This window comes from Brassica oleracea, chromosome C8 (genome assembly GCF_000695525.1).
Source record: "Brassica oleracea var. oleracea cultivar TO1000 chromosome C8, BOL, whole genome shotgun sequence".
Lineage (NCBI taxonomy): Eukaryota > Viridiplantae > Streptophyta > Magnoliopsida > Brassicales > Brassicaceae > Brassica > Brassica oleracea.
This window is the reverse complement of record NC_027755.1, coordinates 31,457,358-31,470,443: the sequence shown is the minus strand read 5'-3', so window position 1 is coordinate 31,470,443 and position 13,086 is coordinate 31,457,358. Positions and strand designations below refer to the sequence as shown.

The window sequence follows — 13,086 nt, the reverse complement described above, 5'->3', positions numbered from 1 at the left end:
AAACCTTAAAACTCTAAACTCTAAACCCTAAATCCTAAACCCTAAACCCTAAACCCTTGAATGTTTTAGTGTTTAGTGATTTTGATTTAAAGTTTAAGATTTATCCTAGAGTTTACGGTTTACCCAAGGGTTTAGGGTTTAGGGTTTCGGATTTAAAATTTAGGGATTAGGATTTAGGGTTTAATGTTTTGCTGACGACGTTAAAAATATTGTTTTTTAATTCCTTTTTTTGTAACTACTATTTTTTTACTTTTTTATTTTAAAAACATAATATAACTTGCAAATATTTTGTTTCATTTTTTAAAAGATATCAAATTTAAAATAAAAAAATTCTCTAGAGGTTCGTGAACCCAAGAATAAGTCTTTAAAAATTATCATCATTTTTTGTTTTGAATCTTAACAATTGAGTTTTATGTTTTTATCATTTGTGTTATTTTTTGAAAATGTGGTATTTGTTCGAAGTAGATTTAGAGATGATATGTATGATTTGATAGTATATATATTCTCTACTGAAGAATAATTTGTTCTCCTTATTGAAATATTATATAATATTTGAATCATCCATTTTAAATTGAAACTGAGGTTCTCTTGTCATATATTTTTTTTATAGCTCTAACCATCAATATATACTAATTTTTTTTTATCTCTATTTAGTTTAGAAGTTACTACTAATTCCTGGTCCGTTTTTAAAAGACATATATCTTTTTCGTTGACCATATTAATAATTTTTTCATGAATAATAACTTTTTTATTAGAAAATATGCAATTTAAAATTTGTTCTATTATAATGTTTATGTTTCAAGCAGTTTTTAATATCTAATTCAGACTCGTGGTCGAACCGGTAGGCATGCCGCTCTACATATAATCAGGTTCGGGTTTAATGAAAAACTCGTTAATTGAAAATCTATTAGAACCCGACGAAAATCCAAAGCCCCGCTATTAATTAGTTAGAGGAAAGATTTGAATCTAGTTAAAATTATAAAGAAACAAATATGTTGCCTCAGATAAATGAATATGATTTTTTAGGAAATTATATATCATGTGGTTGAATTTTATGGTCCCGATAAGCTAATATCATATTGTTGTAGTACATTGTTATATTGTTAGATTTTAAGTAATCTCTCTTACTATAAATCCAAAACCAAGAAATTAAAATGTAATTAATAAGTATTAAATTACCGTCGAAAAGTAGGATCTGTTTAGGTAAGATTTCGTTTTTCATTAAAAAGGAAACGCTCCTATTTTAATAGTATAGATTAAAAATTCATATTTCAATTTATTATATCTGCTATAATTGTTCCTATTTCAAATATATTTAGTATATAAAATGAAATTCATAAGTTTTTTGTTTTGTTATGGTGAACATACTATTAGAACTATTTATATATATATAAACTGAGATTTAAATATGTATTTAAATATGTACATAAATATATGTTTTGATTGCAGTTTCATTATTGATGCTATAAGGATTTGTTCAGTTACCATTAGATGATAATGGAAAGGTGATATAGCATAAAACAAATCTTATATATTAAAACAGAATTCAGATTCATGTGTGATTTTTTAAAAAATAGATCTAATGGACCTATTTCTAGAAAACCATGTTACATTTAATTTTTAATCTTATCATTTAAATTTTGGGCATACCAGAAATTTTAATTGGGCTATCAATAATTGGATTTAAACAATAGATGATCTATTGAATTTATAGATAGTATAAATTAAATAGATATAATTTAATGTTGTAATACTATACATCCATATGTTAATTATTTAAATATTTGTCGATGTTAACTTTGAAAATTATAAAGATTTTTTTTTTAAATAACAAAAATCATATTATCTAACAATGATTAATCTTTACTACCTTTAACCAATGAAAACAAATTTTAAACTATATAGTTTATTTTAAACATTAAACAAAAACTAAATGTTTAATTATTTACTCGATAATATAAATCTATGAAGGAAAAAGTTTAATTTTTAAAAAACTTTCTAAATTTGTGAATTGTTACAATATCTTTGAATATGATAATAAACCAATATTTTACTAATCTTTATATATATATAGTTACGATTTTAATAATGAAATAATAATCCGAAAATATATATATAGAAGAAGATACAAATAATGTGAAAGTTTGAAACAATCTAATAAATGGAAAAAATATACCGAACTTATTTTGTTTTAAAAATTGATAGACACATATATATTATAATATATACCAATTTAGAATTGAAAAACAATGTTTATATAAAAATAAATAAAAACAAAAACCTGCACGGTTGCGCGGATCGAGTTCTTCAGAAGCTTTCCAAGACTTGGTATAATCTTCATAGTTATTTCCTCTTTTCAATGACTTCACCTAAACTTCAAATTCAACTTGTCTTCTTCTTCTTCAATGTGCATTCTTCAGCCCAACTTCAGAGTTCTCGACGTTGAATCATATCCAAAAAAGAGAAATAAAACTACAAACATAAAATAATGTAGTAAATCTTACTTCCAGTGGAGCTTAACAAATGACTTCTCTTTCGTGATATTACATCACCCTTACATTTTTCACATTCATAATTTGCAAAATTTGGTCATTTGAAATGATCATAGTGGTTTGTGGACTATCCATCTTGTAGTATTGGTGATATGTTGATGTTTGTTTTCTATTTTTTTCCTTAGTTTTCATTATATTTTCCTTATGTTTTCCTCGTTTCCTTATTATTTTTTTCCTTTTGATAATGATAATAATTAACAAGAATTTTAATTTATTTATTTTAAGCTTATACGATAGGTTTTCAGATAATCTTAGTTTATTTCTTTTAGCTATTGCAGTTTTCAATTTAATATAAATTATTAAATAAGTATTAATATATTGTACTCTAACATAATTATTTGTCATTTTTCTTTACTCTAATGCTATTTATTTTTGAAATACTTGTTTCCTCCTCCATTGTTGATTGATTGTTGTTTCTTCTCCCAATCTTCCATACAAATTTTATTTCCTATAAAAAATATGATTGCTGTAATCTATTTTAGGAATATTGAAAAGAGAAATTAATTTGTCATAACTTGAACAAGGATATTTTGGACCATAAAAACTGTTTAATTATTTATGTAAGATATGAATTATGACTAGAAGCATTTTTTGTCCTTTGGTTGCTTTTTTTTTTACTTTCTCGTATGCAAAAAAGATACCGCAAATCATTCATCTGATTTTCTCTCTTTTTATTCTCTTTACATGTTTTACACAGCAAAAATAATTTTTTGTAAGTAAATAAAACTGTAAACAGAAAATGTAATAAATATTACTTTGAAAAGTGCTAACCATATATCTTTGTTGATAATTGATCATATTTACATTTTTCACCTTTAAAATTTGCAGAATTCGGTTACTCTCATATTTTTGTTTCCCTAGTGAGTGTATAACAGTATAAGAGCATGATTAACCCGGGTTCTTAATTTAAGGTTTTTAACTCATGATTTGATATTTTTTTTAATATTTTTCGGCTAAGAGCCAGCTCTTATATCTCTTATTTAAGAGACGGTTCTTAGCATTTTTTAGTTAAAAGCTAAGAAACGGTTCTTAACCGAAGCTAAGAACTCCATCCTAAAAGCTCGGGTTAATCATGGTCTAAGCAATTACGTTTCCGCAATGTGCCGAAACAGACTAAGACAATCATTGTTTGAATGGTTTTTGGTTTAAAATTTTTAGATTTAGATTTTACATGTTTTATTTTTTGATTTTAATACTGTAGATTTTGGTTTTCCTAAAGCGAAATGGCTAATTTGGTTTTCGGTTTGATTTGAGGATTAGAACAAAGAGGTAATGGGCTGGGCCTTTAATTTGGTTTATATTAACTTATTCCGTACAAGTCAAATATTAAATGGTGATAACCAGAATTGGAGACTACTTGATTGGAGCATTTGGTTCCAAATCGGTAATGGGTCCAGTCCCAGTTGTCATAGCCTGGGCCCACTACATGATCCGACAAAAGTGAGCAAACATTTTCTCAACTGGTGCGCCTTTGTAATAACACTAACAATAATTATTTGTCCGACTAATAAAAAACGTAATCAGAGTCGCAAAAGGGTTTCTTCTTAGTGGAAGCCAACGATTTGCAGAGGAAGATCATTTGGACAAAAGTGACAATAACCAAAACCTTCTCAATGGCTAAACCGGAAAACAACGAAAATCATCAAACATGGAGCACATGGGAGGAGCTCCTCCTCGCCTGCGCCGTTCACCGTCACGGTATCGATTCGTGGGACTCCGTCGCCGCCGAAATCCACAAACAAAACTCTTCTTCTCGTACACTCACCGCCTCCGACTGTCGTCACAAATACCACGATCTCAAACGACGATTCTCCCCCGGGGGAGATACCGTCTCCGAGATCTCTGGGTGGCTCGAGGAGCTGAGAAAGCTCCGCGTCGATGAGCTCCGTCGAGAAGTCGAACGTTACGATCTATCCATTTCGTCTTTGCAGATGAAGGTGAAGAGATTGGAAGATGAGAGAGAGAAGAGCTTAAAGGAGGAGGCGGAGAAGGTTACCGAATCTCCAGATCTGGTTAAAATCACGGAAACGGTTAACAACTCCGACGTTCCGGTTATCGAGCCGAACCGGGAAATCGACGAATCAATTGAAGAAAAACCGAACCGGATCGGGGGAGATGAAACCGATGAGAAACCGGTTAGGGAGGATTCGGGTAGGGGAAGTTGCGAGAGCGTGGCGAAGGACTCGGAGAGAGGTGACTCAGTAAGAGAGGGTAAAGACTCGCCCGAGTTGAAATTAGAGGAAGAAGTGAAAGAAACGAGTGACGTGCAAAGCTCGGCGAGCTTACCGAGAAAGGAGAAGCCGGTGGGACACGACCAACCGGATAACGAGGATCAATCTCTGGCCGTTAATAAGACGCTCGTTAAATCTAGGCCGTTGATTGAATTCATCGAGATGCTTTGCTCTCATCCTATTGGCTCCCATTTTTCGCGCCGGCTCGAGAGCCAGGTAAAAAAAAAAAAAGTAGAATCCTTTGTCTGCTTAGTCAGCAATACATTAAAAAATTAGAATTCTTTGGTAAAAAATTTAACAAAAAAAACTAAGATTTGATTTAGAGAATGTGACATTTTAATGTCCGGTCTGAGGATTTTATCTTCTCCGTGCGTGTGCATATATTATACTACAGAAAAATTTATGTTTTATAAATAAGTTTAAAAGTTGAATAATTTATTATTTAGGATATAAAAATAAAACTGATTGATTAAGAAAACAATATGACAAAAGGTTAAAACAGCGATGCTGATTTTTTGCTTAATTTATTTCTTAGTCTTTGGCCCTAATTTCTATTTTTCTATTAATGTAAAAATAAATTTAATTGAAAACAATTCCTTTTTTGAAAACTCCTCCGTAAATAAAATGTAAATGCTTTGTGAAATTTTTGCTGTTTCGCAATAACATATGTTTTCAATAACTTTAAATAAATTAATTTTAAATTATATTTTTTTTAGAAAATTATATTTTTAATTTGTGTGCATGGCAAAAACATCCATCGTACTAGTATTAATGTATAGTGTAAGCTTTTTTTTTTTGGACAAGCTAAGCTTTAATTATTATCTTATAAAGTCTGAGGGAGTCCGTGTTTGATTCCTTCTGAAGCTGCAGGAAACACCTGAGGAGTACGAGAGGATAATAAGGCAGCACATAGACTTTGACCTGATTCGAACTCGTGTAGAAGAAGGTTATTACGAAAGCTCCAAGACCAAGTTTCATCGAGATTTACTTGTACTAATCAACAACGCCAAGGTTTTCTACGGCGAGCGATCTCCTGACTCTAACTCCGCAACGCAGCTTCACGAACTCATCAAGAAACAGATGACTACTCTCAACACGTCTAATCAAACATCACCAACAAAAGACGAACCCTTGGTGACGTCTAAGGAGGAGGAACTCACACTGTTGTCTCTGAAGACAGAAGTGTCCGTATCTGTTAAAGCTTGTAGGAAACGTAGTTCCTTAGCTGTTAGATCTTCTGAACCGTTCAAGAAAAAAACTAACATAGTTCCAACGACGGATGAGAATGAGAAGAAGCAAGTTTCAGAGACGGAGGAGGAAGATGAAACCACCACTGATAAAGATGAGGAACCTATTGTTCCCAAGAAGACGCCTAGAGGAAGAACAACAACAACCTCATCATCAGCTAAAAAAATTGGAACCAGAAACGTTGTTAAGACCAGTTTGGATGATGATCAGAAGAAAAGTGATCAAGAAAAGAAGGGTAAGACCACAGCAAATGCCGTCTCAAAGAAGCAAAGCGCGGCAAGTTTTCTTAAGAGAATGAAAGGAGCTGAAACTGTGCTAGAGACGGTGAAGGATGATTCCTCTAGTGGAAAGAAAGGAGCTGAACAGAGGAGAAGTAACACTAAGCATGAAAAAGCTGTTGCAGGTCAGAAACGAACAACACCTGCAAAGAAAAACACAAGTGCAGCCTCTAAAAGAGAAGCTAGTGAAAAGGAGGAAGGTTCTTCTACTCGCCCAAAGAAACGTACAAGGAAGTTATGAGAGTCATTATTACACTGCTTTAACTATCTTATATAGTCTCAAGAATCTACTAAGGCATCAAAAACATATGTACAGCGATACTAAAAGAGAAAAAGATCTGAAACAAGTCTAAAAGAGAGTGTTCTTGTCTTGATTCTTGTCATGCTTCTGGTCTTCTCTACATCCCCCTACTGCGCTTTAGCTTTTCCCTTATCAAGTTTCTTGATCTTGATAATAGGAATCCCACTGGCAGATCTTCCAACCTATCAGAGAGAGTTGTGTCAGTGAAGGGTGAAAGAAACTTTTGAAGGAGCAAGATATATATATATATTACCACTTTGATTGGCGTCTTCTCACGAGCTGTAGTGGTTGCGTTCAAGATGGTTTGGCCTGGTTTAAGTAAGCAGTTGCGTGTTGTGAACCCGGGATGTTGATTTTGCCATACTATATCTTCCCTTGGAAACTGCAGTGAGTTTTTTTTTTTTTTTTGTTGAGATCAATGGTTTCAGATTCTGATCAAGAAGAGATGTAGTAACAGTTTTTGATCTCTTACATATCTAATATCGATCCAGTCCAACGGGTCGTCCTGTTCCTTTGTGTTTCCTAAAGTCACCAGCTGGTGCATTTCCTGTTATGAAATCGGAAAGCTAGGGTTTCTTAGACCTAACTTGATGGACAAGACACAGAAAGGAAACAGTGAAGAAAGTTACCGTTTCTGCGTTATAGGCTTTGATTTGGAATTGAAGGTGGTCGTTGTCACCGTATATTCTTATATTGATGATGCTGTTAACAAGAGACTCAGGAGCAACATGGCCCCAGCTTGGGAAAGGTAACTCTTCTGGAGTAGTGGTGGTAGTAGCACTCGCTTCTGCCTTGTCTTTTTGGATCTTTGCAGTAGTATTAGTATCGCTCGGTTCAGCCGTTTCTTGTTGGATCTTTGCTGGAGCTACGTTGAATCTTTCTTGCTAAGCAAGTAAAAAACAAATGAAGTCAAAACTTACAAAAGCTTCTGGACTTGGAAACAGAGGACTTACAAGTTTGAGAACGTATTTCTTGTCCACTACTAGACGTGGCTTTAGTGCTTCTCCTTCTACGGAAGTGCTCTTCTCTTCCTCAGCGTTAGTGACTCTCTCTGTTGCCTTCTCAGAAGAAGTTCCCCTAAGAAACAGAGCGATTGAGAATTAGGTTAAAAGGAGAAAGATCACTCTCTTGCGTGTGGATCAAGATACCTCAGTTCTAGGACCAGTGTATCAGTTTTGACTCGCTTCTGACAATCGCTGTGAGTGTCATGATCGATCATCAGCTCCTTCTTGAGTTCTTTCATGATCATAATCCTTGGCTGAAACAACAACATGAGCGCAACCATCAAGAACCGAGAAACAAAGACATGAAAGGGTTAAACTTCGTAGTAAGCGATTACTCCGGATATTGTAGAAGACTCTGCGATGAAGGCCTTGAGAACTTCGTAGTAAGCGTTTTTCTTGAGTTTATCGAGTTTCATGTCCTTTTCCTCAGGGAAGAAGGAGTCGTCGTCGTTGTTGTTTAAACCAGGAAGTGTTTTCGCTGCGTAGCCTCTCTTTTTCAGAGGGAGACGAGTTGCTTCTTCTGCAAACGGAATCAAGATCAGATCACTAACCAAAACCCTAAGGTGATCCTCTTACTTGAAAACCCTAGTTACTGAGGCTTGCGATCGAAACGTTACAACAAGCGTGAGGAGGTTTTTTGAATAGACGTACCGGTGGGAGTATCGGAGTGTGGGTCGTTCTGATCCGCCATTGAAGATAGGAACAGAGGAAGCTTCGAATAGTTTCTGGCGCAATAATGTGGTGCAGAGGTGAATGAGAGAGAAGAGCTTGAAGTTTGGGGAAGAAGCTGTATTTATATGACTTGTGGAAGAAGGTAGCGGTTATGTAACGAACTTTCTTAACAGTTTACTTTAGATGAGTCACTTTTTTTTTACGAGGGTTTATTTTGTTTAGCAAACAAAAGCAAATAATTAAAATTTGACGTACTTCTAATAATTGTATTGACTTATTTTGGGATAAAATCTTCTTTGTTCTTCTATTAAATTTGGATGTAATGTATATTAGATTTGTCAATAGTGATTGGATTACAGTTCCTTGACTCCTAGTTAAACGATATTAAAAGAAATAAAATATTATATAAAATTTGTAAAAGGTTTTACCATTAAAATTTTGAAAATGCAAGAAAATATATGTTTTTTACAAAGCTCAAGGACCCGATGGCTAAGACTATCTTCAATGCATTCCTCTATTTTTATCTCTAAAATAGAGCATCTCTAAAATAGAGATGAATTTATCTCCAATGTATTTCTCTATTTTTGCCTCTATAAAAGAATATTCTTAAAAGATTCTATTTTATTTTTACAAAAGATACATTTTGTTTATAAAAGTTGATAACTAACCCTATTTATTTTTAACTTTTAAAATATTTTCATAAACTTATGAATTTTTTTAAACTAAAGTTTTGTTAAAAGACTATTATGTAAATAAAAAATGTTATTATACTCTTATAAAAGCTGTATTTCTCTATAAATATAATTATTTTGGTTACAACTATAAAAATTTGAAAGTTAAACGACTATTTTGAAAATAAAAAAGTATGACTCTATAATAGAGGAATGCTATTTTTTCCTCTATAAATAGAGGAAAAAATAGCAATTTCTATTTTAGTGGTGAAAATAGAGATGAGATTGAGCACTTTTACCTCTATTATAACATATATAGGTGAAAATAGCTAGGGATTGGAGATGCTCTGAGTAGCCAGTTTCAAATACAGAAAACCAAACTTGGAATATTTTTTTCAGAAAAGAAGAGCATTCATTGAATCATGGCAAGACTAACCAAACTTGAATTACAAATGTAGTTTTTCCCAAATAATAAAACCTACACGAAAAGGAAGGAACAGAGACAATTAAAATTGATGGTCAAGTTAGAAGCTCGCCAATTTGCATTTTGCTGGTGCTACGATGTAACCGCATCGTATTCGTATATTTTTAGTCTATTCAATTCATAAACATTCTCCAATATAGCATTAATTTTGGGTCTCGAGCATGCTACATAAAGTTATAAACTGCAAAGGTCAACGAAACAATATCTAGGGATGTGGAAAAGAGACTCTAGATCATGTACATTTTAGCCAAATATATACCAATTAGCTTTTTAATTTCCATTTAAAAGGCCAAAAGTTTTAATCAAACGCCTAAAGTCTAGTACGTTGCTTTGAAGGAAAAAGCTAGTTCTTGTGCATATAATATTGTAATGTGGAAAAGTAGTGGAAAAAGTAACCATTAGAACTCATGTTTAGTTGAAATATAAAACTATACAATCAGTTGAGGCTCTATATTATCTTCTAGGAAATAACGAATTGACCATATGTCCATTTTCAGTTGTTTAATCGATCGTCTGTTAAGAACATTTGAATAAGAAGTCGCATACTAAACTGCAAGAGCGTTTCTAAAAAGTACCATTAATGTCATATTTTTTCTTCAAATAAGTCACTTAAGCTAATCTATATGTTGCATACAATATGACACAGTAGGTTTCTTAGGAGAAAGAGTGTTGATAAACTTCAAAACCATTTCATAAATTTATGATATTCTTACAGGAAACAATATATGATTACAGTAATTAACCTTCGTCTGATTTGATGTTTATTAACCTGTGGAAAAAATGTCCATCCCAATCATTGAGAAGTGTTACTTCTTCAACTTTTTTTTTATATTTTAAGGTAAAAAAAATCATCATTTGGTGAGATGAGTATTGCAATTACACGGAAAGATCACAATTTCGTCCTATAAAGTCCGAAATTAGGTGAAAATTGATCTATGGGTAGTTGAGAAGGCACAATGAATTGTGCTTTAGATATTTATCGAGATTTGATCGATCCTTAATACTAGCGTACTTTAGACTTTTAGATATTATTCACAAATATAAAATATATATATATATATATTATTTTTCAAGTATTCACAACAGTATATCTCGAGTTTTACGGATTGAAAGTTATAGACTCAATTTAATTACGCATAAACAATTATGTTAGACTCTGCTTCACATTTTCAGAAAAAAAAAGAAATTAATCTCAGAGTTATACGCATTTATATTAAAGGCATTACTAATCAATCAATATACATATGTTAACGGTACCTGTTCGCAATGAATTATCAATTATGTTTCGTTTTTAAGACTATATTGCACTTCCAACAGAGGTATTTTTTGTCTTTCAATTTTATCTTTTGTTAAATTCTTTTTTTTTTTGGGTAGAAATGTTGATTCTGATCTTTGTTAATTCCTCGTTTAATTATTTTCTTTAATCTCTCTCAAGATTGGGCATAGTTAAGTACTAGGCAAGGTGGATATAGTTTACCAAACACTAATCAAAGCTCACAACTTAACTAGATGTGCCCAATTAGATGGACAAGAATATTTATTGTTTTTACAATACCATGTTTCACTGACTACCCCAAAAGTTCCAACTTCTTGCACATTACCACCAGAACTTTCAAGACACACATTTCCCCACCTTGTGGCATATCAATCAATCTAGCTAAGATTTTACAACATGATTATTAATTAATGAGACAAAAGTCAAATCTATGTTTCACAAACCCCTTTCTAACATTTCTTGAAACCTCCTGTAAGATTCGACTTTCTCCAGCAAGAACTTCTCGTGGCAATTAGCAATGAACATATCAGCCAAATGATCAATATCATCATCATCATTGGCTCCTGCATCATCTCTTACCTCTTCCAAATCCTCGACCTTCTTGTGCTCCAGCCATTCGAGGTAGCCAGAGAGCTGAGATTCATCATCTTCTCCACCATTGATGTCAGAGACAGAAAAAGGGAAAGGCTGAGGCACAGGAACAACATCAGATGAACACCAATTGTAGTGCAATCTGAACGATCCAAAGAAGATCTTGCGTTGATTCTTGGAAGCCTTTCTTGGATAAAACATCGTCAGCTTTCGTTTCTTGTTGTTGTGTTTAGACATCTCTAGAAAGATTGATTTAGCTCTAGAGACAGCTCTAAGGAAACGGTAGAGAGGGTGTGCGAGGAGATTTTGTATTAGGGTTTTGAGTTTCATGGAGGGTGATGATGAGGAAGATGATGATGCTTTGAGCTGCATGACTTCAACACTCAAGAGAGAGACTCTTTCTCACACTTATTTTGTGTGTTTCTTTTTTTCTCTATGCATTGTTGTGATCAACACTCGAGGGATTTTATAAAGGATTTTCTTGACTTTTTGGCCACTCATTTCCTTGTTGTTTTCTGTATAAAGGTCTTGGACTAGTGGGCGTTTTTGTAATTTGCTTTTTCAAGAAAATGATTGTTTTTTCTTCTTGTAACGCGATTGTAAATTTCCACAGAATTTCACACAAAGTTAAAGTGAATTGGTTAGTTACAATTTTATTTCCTAATCCCTAGCGAGAAAATGTTGTTGTAAATTTATTAAAATATTTAAATACGAAGAATATGATAAGCTAATATGTAGGTGTGATTTAATTTGTGTTATCGATTAGGATGGACACGCAAAATAAATTGTGAACCACATACACGTAATCTATTTATAGATCCGATATATATTGACGTGCCTTCTTTGTATTTATAGCATAAAAACCAAAATATTTCCTGATTTTTCAAAATTTTACTTGTTTTAGGAATAAAAACAAATTATGTATATGTGTGGTGCAACACAAGAAGTAGAGTGAACCACAAAAGGGTTTGGCTGAGGACTGAATTTTTAAACTCCTAATTAGGTATCGGGAAGAGCTCAAAGTCATTAAAACATTGCGTAAGGTTAAAGAAACCAAACACTTCCTATGATTTATTTGTGGTTATATTGTTTTGTAACCTCAGATTCCCACCACTTCATGTTTCACTTCTGTTAATTTGAGTTAATCTACTACAAACGCAGACAACCTTCTGATGATTCTATAATATTTTATAAACTTGATATAAATATATAAGTTATTGCTTGTGTTTGGTGATTTGAATAAGACCCAACCCCACCCTACAACTAATAGTAAATCTTAGTTTATACACTGTTCTTAACTTCAACTAAACTCCCACATTTCCCAAACTTAGATCGGATCAACAACATTGATTTATTCTACACTTTCATTTTTTCACCCAAAGTTACTCTTGTACTTAGAAAGAGATGTAAAATCCCCTATATATTAATTGAGAAGCATTTGAAAAATTAGAAACTTAATTTTGTATTAATTAAAAAAATCTCAAATCCTAGGTGGCACTCTAAATGCCTTCTAAATTTCATTTCAAAGAATTCTAGAGCATCTAATATAAAGTATAGTTTAATCTAATGGTGTCACATTATTCCATAGTTATATAACACTAGAGAATATTATATTAACCTAAAATATAAGAAGTGTGTATTCTTTCCTTAAATAAAAGCTACGGAATTACCTAATATGATTTACATATATATGACAATTAATGATTATGAATAATAAAGATTTGATAACAATTTTTGCATCCTTCTTCATTTTTGTTTAAATTTATATTATTAAAAAA

At 32.4% G+C, this 13,086-nt stretch overlaps 2 protein-coding genes and 1 long non-coding RNA gene across 4 annotated transcripts; 1 reads left to right on the top strand and 2 right to left on the bottom strand.

Annotated features, from left to right (window-relative positions):
- The first annotated feature begins 4,010 nt into the window (after positions 1–4,010).
- LOC106312223 lies at positions 4,011–6,831 on the top strand. Of its 2 annotated transcripts, none has more exons than XM_013749663.1 (2): positions 4,011–4,999; positions 5,648–6,831. In XM_013749663.1, the coding sequence occupies exons 1-2, from the start codon at positions 4,166–4,168 to the stop codon at positions 6,548–6,550; spliced, it is 1,737 nt and encodes a 578-aa protein (XP_013605117.1). In that variant the 5' UTR covers positions 4,011–4,165; the 3' UTR covers positions 6,551–6,831. The 2 variants fall into 2 exon arrangements, with proteins under 2 accessions (XP_013605117.1, XP_013605118.1); XM_013749664.1 differs by having other exon boundaries at positions 5,654–6,830.
- On the bottom strand, positions 6,568–7,901 carry LOC106312224. Its single transcript, XR_001264147.1, has 2 exons — positions 7,083–7,901; positions 6,568–6,992 (listed from the first exon to the last, which is right to left on the bottom strand). It is a non-coding gene; the product is annotated as an uncharacterized LOC106312224 (long non-coding RNA).
- Positions 7,902–10,928: 3,027 nt separating this feature from the next.
- Positions 10,929–11,744, bottom strand: LOC106310534. Its single transcript, XM_013747767.1, has one exon. The coding sequence runs from the start codon at positions 11,678–11,680 to the stop codon at positions 11,153–11,155; it is 528 nt and encodes a 175-aa protein (XP_013603221.1). The 5' UTR covers positions 11,681–11,744; the 3' UTR covers positions 10,929–11,152.
- Between the last annotated feature and the right edge of the window lie 1,342 nt (positions 11,745–13,086).